Source organism: Perognathus longimembris, chromosome 7 (assembly GCF_023159225.1).
Source record: "Perognathus longimembris pacificus isolate PPM17 chromosome 7, ASM2315922v1, whole genome shotgun sequence".
Lineage (NCBI taxonomy): Eukaryota > Metazoa > Chordata > Mammalia > Rodentia > Heteromyidae > Perognathus > Perognathus longimembris.
In genome coordinates, this window is record NC_063167.1 from 61,441,250 (window position 1) to 61,460,499 (window position 19,250).

The 19,250-nt window shown below is 33.7% G+C and overlaps 1 protein-coding gene across 1 annotated transcript in view; it reads left to right on the forward strand.

Moving 5' to 3' along the window:
* Window positions 1–19,250, forward strand: part of Prkacb (protein kinase cAMP-activated catalytic subunit beta) — a 113,849-nt gene that overhangs the window by 86,147 nt on the left and 8,452 nt on the right. The window contains 5 exon segments of the mRNA XM_048351662.1: window positions 428–510; window positions 2,846–2,972; window positions 4,149–4,244; window positions 6,398–6,520; window positions 18,319–18,483. Coding sequence (XP_048207619.1) covers window positions 428–510; window positions 2,846–2,972; window positions 4,149–4,244; window positions 6,398–6,520; window positions 18,319–18,483 — 594 coding nt within the window.

Genomic DNA, 19,250 nt, shown 5'->3' on the forward strand with positions numbered 1-19,250 from the left:
CTCCTCTCTAACTAACTACCAGAAAAAAGCTGAAGTGAAGCCGTGGCTCAAGTGGTAGAGTGCTATCCCTGAGCATAAAGCTCAGAGACAGAACCCAGATCCTTAGTTAAAGCCCAAGGACAGACAAAAATAAAAATGAAAAAACATTATTCTTTTGAACATAAAATGTAGTTATTCTCATTAGCCTTTTTCTGGCTTTGCAATTTATTTGCATTTGCCGTAGCATTGTATATTTTCATTTTTCAGGAATTAAGTGTTCTTGGCAAAACAAAAATAGCATAAGTCCTAAACTAATTTGTGACAAGAATATCATGTAAGGAGGAGGTTGGGATAGATAAATGCCATATTCTCACTGGACATGATATAAATTTGAAATACTTTGCCTAGATTTAATCATTTTGACCTGTTTTCTTTCTTTTTTTCATAGGATAATTCTAATTTATACATGGTTATGGAATATGTTCCTGGAGGTGAAATGTTTTCACATCTAAGAAGAATTGGAAGGTTCAGGTAACCAATACTTTTCCCTTCCTTAAATTTTTATTGGCTTTCATATTGGCTTTAAACTCTAATTACAATTCAATTCCAATGACAAAAATGTATTTAATTAACCATGATTTTGTCTATATGAAGCATTAGGTAGAAACATTTATAAGAGGCTGCAGAATATATGTTTATATATATATATATATTTATTATCAAACTGAATTACAGAGAGGTTACAGTTTCATACATTAGGCATTGGATATATTTCTTGTACTGTTTGTTACCTCGTCCCTCATTCCCCCTTCCCCCCTCCCTCTTCCCCTTCCCCCTCCCCGCCATGAGTTGTTCAGTTTTTCAGTTCATTTTCACCAAATAGTTTGTAAGTATTGCTTTTGTAGTTGTTTTTTTTGTTTTGTTTTTTTTTACCCTGTGTCTCTCGATCTTGGTATTCCTTTCCACTTTCCTGGTTCTAATACCAGTATAAAATTCAAATTCAAAGTACTATAAAACCAATTTAAAAATTCTGCCACTAGTAGTTGTGAGATTATATTTAAAGTTTCTAAAAATTCAAAAATTAATTAAAGCATTAATTAAAGTAATTTTTGAAGAAATAATAGTATGTACCATATATATACTTTGTAACAGATTTGTAAATTAGGGCAAGGATGCAAACTATATTTTGAAATAACAGTGGTATCATATTGATTTTTGTGCTGTAAGGAAACAAGCTGACTGAAATAATTCATTCTAACACTGTCTTTTCTAATATGATACCATATGATATATGTACTCTAAATACTGCCTGTTCCCACCTTAGAAACTTTGAGGCAGTGAGAAACTGAATAGTTGTTTATCTTGGATTTAATCAGAATCAGTAGAGTCATTCGAATATCTGTTTTGAAGACATCTTATCTCCAAACCATACTGCTCTAAGTCTCTACCTTTCTGTATTCTCTTCAATGTTAAGTAGAAATACCTAATGCCAAATTGAATTTAGAATGTTTTACTCTTTCAATAATTTGATTAGCAATCTGTATTCTGTATTTCTTCAATTAAACATCAATGGGTAGCCAATGAGTATAGGATGTTGAGCAATCTGATTTACTGTTGCCCATAGAAAATAGAAAGATGCTTCCTATATCAACAACACTTCCAAGTTTAGTGACATGTTGTAATAACTGAAGATGTGTTTTCCAGCCTTTGTTTACAGTTTTCTTCTTTGTAACTTGACAAAGGATATAGGTTGTTTCATTGTTGAGATGGGGCTTTTCAAAATCATCAATCACAAATATTTCCTGAGCTCCTGACATGAATCAGTCTAAGACCTGGGAAATACAGTGACACTCAAAAATAACAGCAACTATATAATTTTTTGAAATTCCTATTTCTTTTGCTATAGATCAAATTAATTACATCCTATTGAGAGAAATTCTATTAAAATAGATAAGGTTAAATACAGAAATCTGAAATCATTACAATCTGACAAGAAGATTAGCAGAACTTAATGAATCCTAGAAAATTAACTACAATTCAATTAGAAAATTGGTTCATGCTTTTGAAATAATGCATACTGTGACATAAAAAATGGGTATGGTGCTGTTTATCTTCAGATTCATGCAATTAAAGGGCATCTATATAATAAAATTCCTTAAACAGAATCATTTGAAATTTGTCAGTAAAGTAGATGGTGCCAACTAACTGTAGTAGTGGGTCTGGTAGATATTCCAGTGGGCACATTAAAAGAAATTATTTTCAAGATCAGATTTCTCTGTGGACATTGCTATCTAATATGAGCACTAGTGGTGGACTGCAAGATAGTTTTAAGGGTAGGTTTTACTTTAACATAAGTAAACATAAAGATGCTGAATATAATCTAAAAGAAATCTAATCTAATCTAAAATCTAATCTAATCTAAATATAATCTAAAAGAAAATATATCTTCAGAATGTATTAAAGTATTATTTGAGGACAATTTATAAAAATTTACTAAATAGAGCTGGGGATATGGCCTAGTGGCAAGAGTGCTTGCCTCATATACATGAGGCCCTGGGTTCAACTCCCCAGCACCACATATACAGAAAAGGGCCAGAAGTGGCGCTGTGGCTCAAGTGGCAGAGTGCTAGCCTTGAGCAAAAAGAAGCCAGGGACAGTGCTCAGGCCCTGAGTCCAAGCCCCAGGACTGGCCAAAAAAAAAAAAAAATTTACTAAATATTTGGAAACTAACAAAATTCTATAAAGAACATTTAAAAGCAAAAATGCTGTTCTTTCCCAAAGTACCTCTGCCCCATGTTAACTTTTATGTATAATCTACCTCGTAATTGTTGCCCATTTTACAAAAAAAAATCTTGTTTCTTCCCAGTGAACCCCATGCACGATTCTATGCAGCTCAGATAGTGCTAACATTTGAGTACCTCCATTCATTAGACCTCATCTACAGAGATCTGAAGCCTGAAAATCTCTTAATTGACCATCAAGGTTATATCCAGGTATGATTTGATCACATTATATTACAGTATACTTGAGAAAATGCTAAGCAAACATTTACATATTTAGCCCCAGCTATCCTGACCCAATTCCTTCTCTAAAGGAAACAGTTCTTTCTAATATCTTTTATACTGTGTAACTGTAAACTGAGCATGGACTCCTACATAAGGAAATATTAGCTATATTTCTGAGTACTCGTTAGTGCCAGGCATATTCCAAGTGCTCTACATGTGCAGATTGATCGTCACCTAATTTGAATATCAAAAATCCAAAATATCTAAATATGAAACTTGTAATATAAGTAGAAAAATCTCACCAACATGTGACTTTATGTAATGTACAGTTAAAATGCAAGTGTGCTAAAAATACCTTATGAAATTACCCTCAGGTTGTTACTCTAAGATCTATATAAAACACAAATTTATTTGTAGTTAGACTTGGAAACCAGTACAAATATTTCATTGTGTATGTGAAAATATTCCAAAGTCTGGAGAAATCCAAAATATCAACCACTTCTGGTCCCAAGCATTTTGAATAGGGATGCTGAACCTGTATTATCTCTTTGTTCATAATCCTGTGATGTAGGAACACTTGTCATTTTAAGGATGACAGAACTAATACATAGCAATGTCACCCAAACAGTATATGGTATCATAATTTGAACCCAGGCAATCTGGTTCCAGTGCTCAAGTTCTTTATCAATGCTGTATGGCTGCCAAGGACTTGTGACTACTAATATAAGACTAATATAGGACTCTTACTTGAGTGAAAATACTCCTTTTTACCTATGTATCACGACTCTCCTATTAATGCTTTCACTTTGATAGTGCAGTTAGTGGCAGAAGGTACACCAGACATTAGGCATACAGTATTGTTGGATTTTTCTCAAGCTGTTATTTTTACCTTTTTTGTTCTTTGGATCTAGGATCCTACGATAATGATTGAAGCTTTATTTGTTCTATTATTTATTATTTGTCTCTTGAGAAAATTTGAAGTTTGGATTGTTCTAGCCTTTGTTTGCTAAATAGCTGTCTTCATGAATTAGTCTGTTACACTGACTTAATTTTTCCCATTTTTCATGGCTTTAACTTGAATCCTGAATTATTAATTTCCAATTTAGATACAGCAGTTATATTTATTGTAAAGTAATAAATTTTCACCTTTTTTTTCTTTTATAGGTTACCGACTTTGGGTTTGCTAAAAGAGTTAAAGGTAGAACTTGGACATTATGTGGCACTCCAGAATATTTGGCTCCAGAAATAATCCTTAGCAAGGTATGCACATAATATTCCTATATAGGAAGTAACAATATGAGACTTTGGTAGGAAAAAAGTTTTATTTTTTCTAATAGTATGTATTATTTGATCTAAATTGTAAACTAAATAATTATCTAGATTCTACCACTAGTCCACCACTAGTTCCTTCACTTTTTGCCATCTTAATTCTGTGTCTGAGAGAATTAAAGTGAATAAATTTAACTCTAGCTCCATGCCTTGAAACCAAAAACATAGTGTTCATAATTATTTCCAGTAACTGGAAGTGAGGAAGCTTATTCTGAGTTTCTCTTGAAGGGAAAGATCTAGAAATTCTACGAGTCAATTGTCAATTCTTCATGTTCCAAATTTATTACTTAAATGAAATGAATATATGCAAACTATTTTAATTGTATGTTAAATATTACCCAAATGAATAGTTTCAGTTTTATTGAAAGCAATTCTACTTTTCTGAATGGTTAAAATGTAGAAGCTATAACTATATTTAAAAGAATAACTTCTCCTTTTCTTTCCTTGCCATACCTTAATATAGAAAGCTAAAGGCTAAGAAACTCAAGTTAGAATGAGGAATTTAACAGGAATGGAGTATAAATAGGAGCAAGGAAATAAAAATATGCAAGAAATATCTGATTGGTCATAAACAAATTAAAATTTGGCTAATCTACAAAAGTGTGAGACTGTGATAAAAATAAAATATTCCTTAAAGCTTTCCTCTTATTTCTCATAATTTAAATTATATATAACCTTTTTAGTCTTTTATAATCTAAATATTATTTCTGTTAACACATCTCTCCTTTAAATACACTTAATAATATAGCCACAAAATAAGCACCAAAACTTACACAAGAGTTTATATATAGTTAAACAAAGTCAATTCTCAGTTCTATTAGTAAAATAAATGTTCTTTCTATGGTAGTATTTCCTCCATTAATAAAAAAAAATACAGAATTAACAAAAAAGATAAAAAGGAAATTTCTACATTGTTATTGTATTTTAGATAATAATTTGGAAAATAAGTCATTTGTAAAGCTAATATTCTGACAAAAAGGTAGAATGTGAGGAGTAGTTATGTTAATCTGAGAGTACATTCAAGGGCAGAACAGAAGGTCTGGGAAGAACTAAGCTTATTTCTTTCCATGATCAGATAGATCATTGCTAGCTTTACCCCCATAATTTTTTGGGCTAATTGATACAGATCATCATTGATAGCAAACTTTATCAAATATACTAATATAAATATAATTATTTATAAATACTTCTACATGTGACTTCTAGTAAGCTTGATGTTAAAAAACAATTATATTCTTTTCATTATATAATTGGTTTACAAACCACTTGGTATACATGCTATTCTTTTTCATTTGTTATACAGCTTTCAAAGCCCTAGTTCATTTTCTTTCCTGTATATTAGAGTTGAGCAGAACAATATAGAGCAAAAGTATATGTTCTACTTCTAAAGATACTGTAATGTAGATGTGATTATCCCTGCTATATTCACAGTCCTAACTCTAAGAATGTAGAATATTTTAAAGTCAATTTTTCATTTGCTATTCCAGTACTACTATTTTGTTTCAAAACGTTAAACCTTTCTACATTTGCTATTGAAAACATGATGGACCTAGAATAAGCCTTAAAAGACAAATTGGTTTACATTTCTTTCAATTTCTGAGCAATAATTATCACAATAAAGTAGAAATTTTTTTATTGTTGATAATCTTTGTGATTTTAATCATTCTTTCCAATATCTAATTTCAATATCTAGAAAGTCTCCCTTTCATGTAATCTAAATCTGACCTGAGCCATTTTTCTCCTTTTAAAAATTCTGTTCTGCATAGCTTCTTAGCAGTTTCCAGATCAACTTGGAATTACCAATAGCTGCTTTTTCCTCTAGTCACTTGAGTAATTGACTTTTTTTTTTTTTTTTTTGGCCAGTCCTGGGGCTTAGACTCAGGGCCTGAGCACTGTCCCTGGCTTCTTTTTGCTCAAGGCTAGCACTCTGCCACTTGAGCCACAGCGCCACTTCTGGCCCTTTTCTGTATATGTGGTGCTGGGGAATCGAACCCAGGGCCTCATGTATTCATATAGGCAGGCACTCTTGCCACTAGGCCATATCCCCAGCCCCAGTAATTGACTTTTTGATTGGTTTGTCTCAGGGCTACAATAAGGCAGTGGACTGGTGGGCGTTAGGAGTGCTAATCTATGAAATGGCAGCTGGCTATCCTCCATTCTTTGCAGACCAACCAATTCAGATTTACGAAAAGATTGTTTCTGGGAAGGTAAGTAATACAGTTCATCACTTATTCTCTATGTATCTTTTCTTATTCATTATTTCTGCATATGAATTTTAGGGCTTTTGGATTTAAACTAGATACTATTATCTGACTGTTCTCCTAAAATGGAGGGAAAATAGATGTATTCAGTGTTTAAAAAAAAGAAAGAGCAGTTGTACCAACAAGCTAGCAAAGTAGAGGTGACTTTTGTGTCTAGCACTCATATTCTTTTACAAAGCAAGGTGGCATTGTCACAATTTTCAATATTCTGTTAAGTAAATAAAAATTGGCAATTTTGTAGATATTTACTTGAAAAGTTTTAGAGGCTATTTTTGTGCCCTTTCTCTTTCAGTATAGACTTCTGGTTTTAATTTTGTCACACACCACAAAATAGGAGTAAACATAAAATGGATAAGTCTTTTTACCATAAGAATTTATAGAACTGATTTTATAGAATTGTTTGGACTGATTGTGATTGCAATGGCTACTGACTTTTAGAAAATATAGAAATAACATTAATTGTTCATTTTTAGTTTTTAATACTTTTTAATTACATTTACATTAGTTGGACCAAGAAGAATTTCATTGTGACATTTCCATCCAGGAATGCATTGTATCCCATCAGACTCAATCCCTCTGTCATTCTCCCTTCTAAAACAATTGGAACAGATTTCATTTCTCCATTTTTATATATACAAATAAAATATGTCAATCATGTTCATTTTCATTTACCTTCTCTATTTGCCCTCCCTGCTCCTGCTGATATTTGCCTACCTCAAACAGAGCCTGTTTTACTTACCTGTTATTCAGGGTTTTTTTGGTGTTTTTTTTTCAATTTTATTTTTATTGTCAATGTGATGTACAGAGGGGTTACAATCACATACATTAGGTAGTGAGTACATTTCTTGTTCAACTTGTTACCCCTTCCCTAATTTTCTTCCCTCTTTCCTCCTTTCCAATTCTGTTCACCCCCCAAGTTGTACAGTTAGTTTATAAAATATTGTCTGGTAAGTATTATTGTTTCATTGATTCACCTTTTATCCTTTGTCTCACCATTTTAATTCCCCTTCCCTTTCCTATTTCAAATAAACATATAAAATACCCAGGGTCCAGAATCAAATACAGTGACAACAAGGGCTAAATCTTAGGGAAAATGAACAGAAGAAAAAGAAATAATTTCACATAGTACATTGAAAATACCAAATTTGAGCTAAGATTCTCAGGAACTCCCCTACCTGGGCTGGCGTTGAGCCACAATCCTCAGATCTCAGCTTCCTGAGTAGCTAGGCTTACAAACGTGAACCACTGCAGAAGGCTAAAAACATAGATCTCCCCTATGACCCAGCAGCCCCACTTTTGGGCATCTACCCAAAAGACCACAGACAAGAACACACTAAAGCCACCAGTACAACAGTGTTCATCACAGCACAATTTGTCATAGCTAAAATATGGAACCAACCCAGATACCCCTCAGTAGACGAATGGATCAGGAAAATGTGGTACATATACACAATGGAATTTTATGCCTCTATCAGAAAGAATGAATTGCCCCATTCGTAAGGAAATGGAAGGACTTGGAAAAAATTATATTAAGTGAAGTGAGCCAGACCCAAAGAAACATGGACTCTATGATTTCCCTCATAGGGAATAATTAGCACAGGTTTAGGCTAGTCACAGCAGAGGATCACAAGAGCCTAATAGCTATGCCCCTATGAACGCATAAGATGATGCTAAGTGATATTTAGGGTTGTTTTTTTCAAGTGTATATTAATATGTGTACTTCAGAAATACATATATCAGGGGCTGGGGATATACCTAGTGGCAAGAGTGCCTGCCTCAGATACACGAGGCCCTAGGTTCGATTCCCCAGCACCACATATACAGAAAACGGCCAGAAGCGGCGCTGTGGCTCAATTGGCAGAGTGCTAGCCTTGAGCGGGAAGAAGCCAGGGACAGTGCTCAGGCCCTGAGGTCCAAGGCCCAGGACTGGCCAAAAAAAAAAAAAAAAAGAAATACATATATCATGTTTTAGTCAAAATAACTTTATTTTTTTCCCTTTCTCCACCCTTAACCCTCATTAATCAACAGCTTTCACTGAGATAGATGCCTTATGTCATGTAATCAATATTTTTAAACATTTTTCTTGACCATGAGTTGATTTACTATATCACAGTGTTTTGCATTTTATAAATTTCTGCATGAACTCCCTTCCTTTTCATTTCTAATTTCTAATTTTGTTTGTAGCTACTCTTGACTTTGTGTGCACTTGAGATATTTTTGGAAAGTACCACAGTTGACTTCAAGAAATGAAGCTGATTCTTCCCACTATGTAACTTTTTATACCTTCCCAGAGGAGGCTTTTTAAGCAGTGGTGTCAAGTGTATAGGAAAGGACATTTTCTCTTCTTGCATATGGTATACCTTTTAACCTTGTCACTTTTTTTATTCTCTAAATATTTTTGTTAGCATATACTAGCTGTCGAAGGAATTCCATTGTGACATTTACATATATGCTTCCATTGTATCTCGATTAAACTCAACCCCTTCATCACTCTCACCCATCTTCTTATAACAATTTTATCAGCTTTCAAAATCTGTGAGTCTTCTCCTCCTTTTTATTTTACATCGCATAGTCTCAGCTAGAAAATGACTGTGAATTAGGATATTGCCTTAGACATCACACTGATCTGAGATGTGATATAGACTTTTTGTGTTTTATGGTCTTTGAGTCAGAAATAAGCCTAAATCAAGTCTCTACTCTTTATCTCAGCCCAATTCAAGTTCTTCATTTAATGTAGAGTTGACCATAGTACCCATGAATTTGAAATGTATTGTGTTAAATATTCACAAATTGCACTGTATTATTATATAAAAATTTATCATTCTGCCAGTATGCCAAGTTAAATCATGGATGTTGTACAGCTAAGAAAGAGGAAAAGACATTTACTGACAGAATATTATCTATCCAATGATGGAGTAGCCATAACTCATAGGGTCCATAGTTTGTTATATATATAAGGCTTTTTCCTTGTATTGTACTTCATGTTCAAGATAAAGTCTAATGTTAGGTCAGTATTCACAAACTAGTTCGTTACACTTCAATTATGTCACAGGTTAAAAGTAAATACATCTTACAGATAAACTGTGATAGGTATATCAGATTAAACTGATTATGGCAACACAGAAAGATAATGCATTATTTATTTTAAGTAATTTAAGTATCCCTGTTAAATTTGTAGATCTCAGGATTTCAAATTTCTCATCTTTGTTTTCTCTTAATAGAGTATGAAAGTAATAGTAAAATTTTTAATATGAACAAGATAAAACATTGAGAAAATTAATAGACAAAGCAGCAATTTATTTTATTTTATTTTATTTGTATTTATTTATTTTTTTTGGGGGGGGGGGGTGGCCAGTCCTGGGGCTTGGACTCTGGGCCTGAGCACTGTCCCTGGCTTCTTTTTGCTCAAGGCTAGGAGAATTACTTTTTCTGACTTTTAAAAGCAGTAATACTTTATGTCAATTATGTTTTTCATTCTGAAAACATAATATAAACATTAGTGGTACCCACTACTTATCAAAATTAAACATTGTTAACTAATTCATTGACTCACTAAAATACATACATTTTAACATTATATTGCTAAGTATTTTCTTTGTTACACTATTTTAACTTGAGCTATATTTTTAAATGCACAGAAAGATAATCAGCTTGTTAGATGCTCTCCTATACATATTTTGCTTTTAAAAAAAAGAGGAGGTGGTATTTAAATGTTGAATTATTCATGCAATATTAAGGCTTAGTTTAAAAATACATGTTTGACAGGAAAATTTATAATCCTACACTAACTTTTCTCCTAGCAATGCATATTCTGTATTTCTACACATAGTCTTTAAGTCTCGTGCCTTGATACCATAAATTCTATGACAAGAATCAGTTAGGGTTTCCACAGCATCTAGGTGCATTACCCATGGGAATATAGAAGTTAATATTGTGTTCAAAAATGATACTTGCCAATAAAGTAATCAAGTAACAGCTGTTGTGGAAATAATAGTTTCAGTGTCTTTTACTTACACAATTTACAAAATTCTTAATTTCACTGTAAATAATGTAAACATTATTCTACTTTCAATGGACACTAAAATTTTACAAGAAGACACTGCAAGTATTAGGGACATAAACATTGTGTACTGAATGATCAAAGAGTTGGCTATTTTTTTTTTCTGCAGGGAAATCAGCATTTACATAAAAGGTTATAGATTACCAGTGAAATGGCCATTCCCTCTGTGTGAGGAGTCCCAAGTCCATCTTCAGGACTGGAGCTCCACTGGCAGGACTCACAGGACTAGCATACAGCCAGTAGTCACAACTATGATTTATTACAGCCAAGGGATATAAATCAAAATCAGCACAGGGAAAAAGCACATAGAGAAGGCAAAGTACATATTTTCAATAGCCCTCCCCAAGTGAGTCTCCAACAGATGAACTTAATTCTTCTAGCAACCAATTATAAAACTCTTGGAAAATGTTGCATACCAGTGGAAGTCATTAGACGCTCACTACCCAACATTTTTATTGGCAGCTCATCCCATGCACCCTCCACCCAACACATAGTAAAATTCCAGACTCCCAGAATGAACACAGATATTTATCATAAATCCTACATTCATCCTGACAGCCTAGGGCACAGTGAATCATGCTTCCTCTAAAGGAAGTTTCATGTGGTGTTAGGAACTAATCCCATTCAGTTTCCCAGATACGGATAAACTTGTAAGCAGTTCTTTCAATCAACTAAGCTGTCAATCCTTATATTTTAACTTTTCTATACACATTGCATTTCCTAAAAACATACACATATTTATATAAACTACTATACTTTTTACAAGATGCCATTGTTAATGTATTTTTTAGAAAATTTGAGAAGTCATTTTCATGTAAAAGTGTGTGTGTGAGATATGTGTGTATACACACACACAAGTCTTTCATAAACCTAGAGCCTTTAAAAATTTTTATTTTCTTGTCAAGATTGATGTACAGAGAAGTTACAGTTACATACATAAGGTAATAAGTACATTTCTTGTCAAACGTTGTTACCCCCCTCCCTTGTTTTTCTCCCACTTTCCCTTCCCTGCCAGTCCCCCCACCCCAAGTTGTAAAGTTCATTTCTAACATAATGGTTTGAGAGCCTTTTTTTCAGAGCACTTCGCTGTGATCATTTAAATTTTTTATTAACATCTGCTTTAAGATGGCCCTTTTTAGTGGATGGGATCTTATTTTGTGGAGGGAGGAACTGAAACTGGGTTAGTACTCTGCAACCATTTAGATTTGTTATATCTACTACTGTTTGTGCAGAGTAAGAGAATAAATATACTATTTATTATACCAATATTTGTAAATATTTTAATGTCCCAAGTCTTTATTTTTATTTATAGAATACAAGTTGATTAAATTTGCCCTGAGTTGGGTAAAGCAGAGTAGAGCTTGTCACTGTGTCTGTAGAAGGACTAGTGTGTGAAAAGCAGTGCTGCTTTTAAAATTGACTAATGAGACAGGTGCCAGTCTGTACCTGTAATCCTAGCTACTCTGGAGGCTGAGCTCTGAGGATCACAGTTTGAAGCCAGACTGGGCAAAAAAATCTGAGAGACTCAAATCTCCAACTAACCACAAAAGTCAGAAGTGGAGCTGTGGCATGTGATTGAGCCCTAGCTTTGAACAAAAGAGCTCAGGGACAGCACCTAAGCCCTCAGTTCAAGCCTCAGTACCAGCACAAAATAAATTGTTTTGTTTTGTTTTTTGCTAATTTGCTGTATAGATCATTTGCTATTATTACTGATCTTTAAGAACTTACTATCTCTAATTTAGGGAAGTAATTTCTTAAAATTTACGCCAACATGCTTGTATCCAAAAATTAATGTTATGTGTCATTGGCACGTGCCTGTAATCCTAACTATTCAGGCTGAAATTCTCAGGCTGAGATATTCAAATCATGGTTAAAACTAGCTCAGTCAGACGAACCCAAGAGACCTTTATCTCCAATTAGCCAGCAAAAAGCCTGAAATGGAAGTGTGGCTCAAGTAATAGAGCAAGATCTCAAGACCCAGAGTTTAAGTCCCAGTAACATCACAAAGTATTAATAAAAATGAAGTTAATAGATCATTGCTTGTTGGCTGTGTGTTAACTCTTGACTTATTTAAGCCTAGTAAAATGTATCCTAAATGCATGAAAAATAGTGATACTAGTTACACTATCTTTCCTCTGTCATTAATTATAAAAGAGCAATAAGACTTTTCTCTACCATCAGCCAAAGATTGACTTTATAATTTCTGTAATTAAATTCAGTGTAAAAAATGATTTTGTCTTACTGCATTTCTAAAAGAAAAATGTCAATAAAACCAGCTAATGGCTTTAAGTCACAGATACCATAACAGCATTAACTGGTTTGATTTTCTTTGGATGCAACTTTCTGTTAAATTTATAAATAATAAAATGGCATAAAACTAAAATGTACAAGACTTTGTAACTTATTCAAAAAGCAGAAGAAATATTCTGTTCAGTATGCTTATTTCTGAGTAAGTTGCATATTACATAATACAATCTGACAAAGTATTTTAAGGTAACAGCTGTATTCACTGTGCTGTCCTTATAAAATAACATTGTATTATCCATTTTCTCTTTTCCTCTATCAACTTAAGACCTTAAGAAAAAAATAATTTATTCAGTAAATTAACAGGTGAGAAATGATCCAACAAGAAAAGTGAAGCTTCCATTATAGTCCAAGTGATACTTTTAATGCACACTCTCTTTGAGTATTTTGGAAATAAATATAAACATAATTACAGACTTGCTGCCATCCAAGTTTCTTCCTTGATACAAAAATTCTGTTTCAGATCATTAAAATAGTCTCATGGGAAGGTTGAAAAAAAAAGAAAAATAATTTGAGTTAGTAATTGTACAAGCCAGTTTCACAGACATTACTTAATTTGTTTTCCTACTGGCCAGATAAAATGTACTAACATTTTAGAGTTGAGTCATTTGAGACTCAGAAAGGTATAAGGGCTATTCTATGATCGTAGACCATGTGTGTAATTAAGGTTGGGACTGAAAGCCAGGAATTCTTTCTTCTAAAGGAGCCTGGCCAGAGGATGCACACCATAATCCTGGCTACTTGAGAAACTAAGATAGGAGAATCTCTTCAGCCCAGGAGCTTGAGGCCAGCTTGGAAAACATGGGCAAGACCCTGTCTCCTGAGATAGAAAGAAAAGAGAGGAGGAAAACTCATGAGGGAGGAGTTGGGAGAAAAGCCATAAAAGAAATAGCTTGGTACTCATTCCTGAAATGCAGTGATATTCAAATTTATCTTATTTAACTCCCTCATTTTATGTGTAGATAAACTAAGACTGTGAATTACCCCCAAAACAAAAGGTAGTTTTCTGCAAAGCAAGAAATTGAATCTAGTTCAGTGGTTCCTTCATTGTCCTTGTAGTTGGCTTCAGTTCACCATCCTGATTTTATTCCTACATTATTGCCCTTTTCTTGTCAATCTCGCTGGCTGATCTAATTTTTTCTATTAGTACTCTCATCCAGCCTCAAATCTTTAAATGACAGCTCACAATTTTCACATTCATCTTTTGCAATTCATACCTGACTTATGTTTTTGGTTTACTACTTATCTCTACTAGGATGTCTAATAAATATGTTAAATACAGACTTTCTGAATCTGACACACTTATTTGCCCTCATAAACTATTACTTCTACAACTTTGTCAACCTTAACAATTCCATCCTTTTAGCTGGTCAGGTCAAAATATATTAGAGTCCTCACCCCACATCTAATTCACATAAGAACCATTTTGCCTCAACTTTTAGGATATATATAAATTCAGCCACTTTTTTTTTTATTTGCTACTCCTGGGGCTTGAACTCAGGACCTGAGTACTGTCTCTGGCTTCTTTCTGCTCAAGGCTAGCACTCTACCACTTGAGCTACAGTGCCACTTCTGGCCTTTTCTGTATATGTAGTGCGGAGCAATTGAACCCAGGGCTTCATGTATGCGAGGCAAGCACTCTACCACTAGGCCATATTCCCAGCCCAGAATTCAGCCACTTTTTATAACGTCCTCTACTACCACAATCATCTGAGTCCCTAGAATGATTCTTTTAAAATGTTATCAGATCCTTTTACTCCTTTTAGAGCTTTATAATTTGGGGGTTGGAATGTAGTTGAGTGGCATAGCACATGCTTAACATGTTTAGGGCCTTAGGTTCAATCTACCGTACCCAAAACAAATAAAACCTTACACTGATTCCCCATTTTCTCAGTAGAACGAACACTGAGATAACTGGAATCTTCATATTATTTTATTTATGGATATATCTGAGAAATCAGTTCCTAGGTCATAGTAGGTATTCAAACTGAATTTGTAATCATGTAGTCATTAAATATTTGTTAAGCTGAACATGTGTACAAGACCATATGTATGCTGCAGAGACGAGAAACCAGGTGTGGTCTCAGCCTTCATGAAGTAGATTCTGTCTTCTGTGTCATCTCATCAGTAATGATCCATTAGGGCTTCTGTGGATTTTAAACATCACAGGATGTTGGTAGAAGTCCTCCACTGAGAGCTTATTCTGTAGATTTATACTTCCCTGGTCTCAATACATCATTAGGAAATCCAGAAGCATGGCTTCTGAAGGTAGGAAAGGAATCCTAACCAGGAAATACAGTTAGGGAAAACAGACCAAGAGAAGTACTCTGGAAAATGTGTGTTGTCTATAAAAACACAACTTTTGTATTGTATAAACACATGTTTTCATGTTTAGTGATTCCAGTTTCCTATAACATTAGCTCTCAAATTAATGGTTTGATGGAGTAAAACTGTCTTTTTCTTACCTACATCTGGCTCTTTACAACTAAGTACTTGGACATTATTCTTTCTAACACAGCCTCACAGAAAGCTCATAAATGAAGAGTCAGAAAGATTCAGTTATTTTCCAACAATTCCTCAGTTGGTAGCCTCATTGGAGTTCAGGTTCCTTGTCTTTATATGAAGGATTAGTGATGTATGCTTCTGAGTTTATATTCTATAATAGTGATTTTAAAAAACCCTTCTTCATACAGTTTTGAAGGAAAAGTTATTCATTCTTCCTATGCTATAAATAAAGGTCTTATATATTTTGTTTAGTCATTTTCTGTTTTTTTCTTATTTCAGTTTAGTGAGTCAGCATGGCTCTTTAAAGACTCTTTGTGACATTTCATATTACTTTTTTTTTTCAAATGTGGGGATTTAACTTGGACCTCAGCACTGTCTCTGAGCTCTTCAGCTCAAGAGTTCTACCACTTGAGCCACAGCACTACTTCCTACATTTTAAACCAATCATAAAAATATTCTCACAGTGACTCACTATTTCTCTTGCAATATAAGGTATGAGAAATTCTCACCATTAACATGGATCAATGTGAGAATGTGTGCTCCCTCTCAGAAGAGGGTGTGATATAGCACTGTGGAAGACAAGTGTATAGCTTGAAAAGGTTCTTGTAATGAGGATTTCAGCCATCACAAACTACTACCACTTCCTATTTGAGAATCACTGTTCTGAAGATTAAAAAGACATATCCACCCACACATACATATTCATCATTCAGCCTAACTTCAGTTCATCATTTTATTTGTAATTCAAAGCATATAATATAATATATAAAAATTATTTATGTGGGCTGGGAATATGGCCTAATGGTAGCGTGCTTGCCTCATATGCATGAAGTCTTCAGCACCACATATATAGAAAAAGCCAGAAGTGACAGTGTGGCTCAAGTGGTAGAGTGCTAGCCTTGAGCAAAAAGAATCCAGGGTAAAGCACCATTCAAGAATGAGTTAGGTTTGAGAAGTTGTGTTTTTGAAATTTGTTTTGCTCATCTAAATTTTCAAATCTATTAGTTTAATTGAAGAATCTATACTAATTTGATCTTTATTACTATTATTGGTGATTTCTTTATCACTTATTGTTTTTTTTTTTTAAGTTTTTAGATATCATCCCATAGATAAAAACCTAGGCCTAGATTGATTTGCTGGTGAATATTTCCAGATTTCAACAAAGAACACCAGTCTTTCACAATATTGAGAAGAGGCATTCACTCCCTTCAATTCATTTTATAAGGTTAAAAAAATGACCTGGGAACTGAGATAGAAATAAAGAGAATACAAATGTACAGACTAGGCTTTTGTGAACAAACATAAAAATCTCATTAAGTCTAGCATTTATTAACATATATTTTGTGACATTCTTACATTACAAAAGTATGTTTTATAAGAATTTGATTATTTAACAAAGATCAATAAATGTAATTCAGTATGTTAATGGTTTTTAAAAGGGAAATTTATATGTTTATCTCAATAAATGCATAATAACTATGATAAAATTCAAAAAAAAAAAAAAAGAATCCAGGGATAGAGCTCAGGCCTGGAGTTCCAAGCCCCAGGACTGGCAAAAAAAAAAAAAGAATTATATGTGTATATATATTATATAATTATATGTATACATATATACAAGTTGCATCCAAAAATATTTAAATAATTTGTACAAGGTTACAGAGTTAATAAGTAGTTCAACTATAATTCTGAACATATACTCTGACTCTATGACATACTTGTAATTACTTTTACTGCTCATGTGAGTGAAAAATCTGAAAATATGTCATTATCAGGAACCTAAAAATCTGAACATATCAATTTAAAATATTTTTCTGAAGTTTTGTGGTGCATGCCTATATTATCAGCATTCAGTAAGTTGAGGTGAGAGGATTATGAGTTTGAGTTCAACTTGTACTGTATAGTGAGATTGTGCCTCAACAAAAAATAATGTAAAATATATCTTCCCACTCTCTCATTAAAGTAATAAATATAAAATAAGGAGCATTTGAAAACCAGAACAACTACTTTAAAAATACCATAACACCTTTCCAATGGTTACATTAGATCGGACTTCTCCGCTGGCATGTCCGAACTTAATTTAGATTCCAGGAAAAAAACTTATTTGAAATATATTTGCCTTTGCTTAGAATAGAATTTACATGAATTATTAGTGGTAATGTGTCAGTTACTCTCTCATGATATTAAGATCTGTAGACAGTAATGGACATTACCTAAGTGATCTTTTGAATTCAGGTAATAATAATGAATGCAAAGCATGAAATATAATTACTTAGCCAGGTGCTGGTGGCTTAAACCTGTATTCCTTGTTACTCAGGAGGCTGAGATCTGAGGATCACAGTTCAAAGCCAACCTGGCATGAAAGTAGGAAATTTTTATTTCAGTAAACTATCAAAAAGTAGAAAGTTGAGCTGTGGCTTGAAGTGGCAGAGTGGTAGCCTAGAGCAAAAAGAAGCTCAGAGTCCAGGCCCAAAGCAGCACACACACACACACACACACACACACACACACACACATATTTCCTTGACTCTCCCAGTTTTTCCACCCACCTCCACTTGTACAGTGTGACTGAGCCAGGGGATCCTTTTTGAAGATGGATACATCTTTTGGCACTGTTTGGAAAGTTTTTTACATGTGTGCACATTTAGTTTGTAGAGATGGGTTTGTTCTTAAGGGGAGTTCATGACTGAAACAGGCCCTGAGATCAGTTTGAGCTTATTCATTCAAATAATCTTCATCCTTTAAGACTACAGCAGGCACTTAAATGTATAGTGAAGATCAGCACTAAGTATTTTGGCTTGACTAATGATCTTTTCACCTTAACAAAAACTATAATGATTCGTAGAGTGTGTGCTTCACCAGTGCTGTGTTTGTGCAGGTCCGATTCCCATCTCACTTCAGTTCTGATCTCAAGGACCTTCTCAGGAACCTGCTCCAGGTGGATCTGACCAAGCGATTTGGAAATCTAAAGAATGGTGTGAGTGATATAAAAACTCACAAGTGGTTTGCCACAACAGATTGGATTGCTATTTACCAGAGGAAGGTGAGACTGGCCTTTTTAACTTAAAAGCTTTTTAAAAGTCGGGATTTAAATTGTATGTACTAAAGATGGTTTAAATTATTTTACATTTTAAACTAATTCTTTACAGGATTTAAAGTACGTTATAACCCACAACAAAAAAAGTAGTTTTCTCTCCAGTAAAGAAAGCCTATGTTCTTGACAATTAATCTGAAAAGTTTCCCCTGTTAAATTTTTCTTAACCATGCCTGATACCACTCTCATTACCAAAGGGTTTGCATTTTAAGATTGATATAAAGTCACATTACAAAGAAAACACATAAACAAATACAGTTTCCTACCCAGAATTGGCACGCACCAGTGAACTCCAGATACAACCTTTAAACTGCAATTCGATTTCTGGAGACATTTTTTGGCCTTTATTTCGACCTCTCTATGGGCATTTATCAGGGTTCCAATTGTATTTTTCTTAGAGCTTTTGACTACTTTTTACTATTATTATCTTTAGTCGTACAAACAAATTGCCATTTAACAAGGCAGTTAGTTTGTGAATACAACATATCTTGATCAGTATCCATTTTTTTAACCTAGTATATCACAAAGACTGTTTTTTCCCACATCATGCCTAGTATACCTTTTTTTCTTTGTTCTGAGTGAATGAGTTTTTTCATTTGCACATCTGCTGTGTTTCATTAATCCTTTAAGAATTAACTTAAATAGAATCATGTTTTCTTTGAAGCATATTCTTTGGCCCTATTCTAGATACTATCATTTAAAGATATTTAAAGATA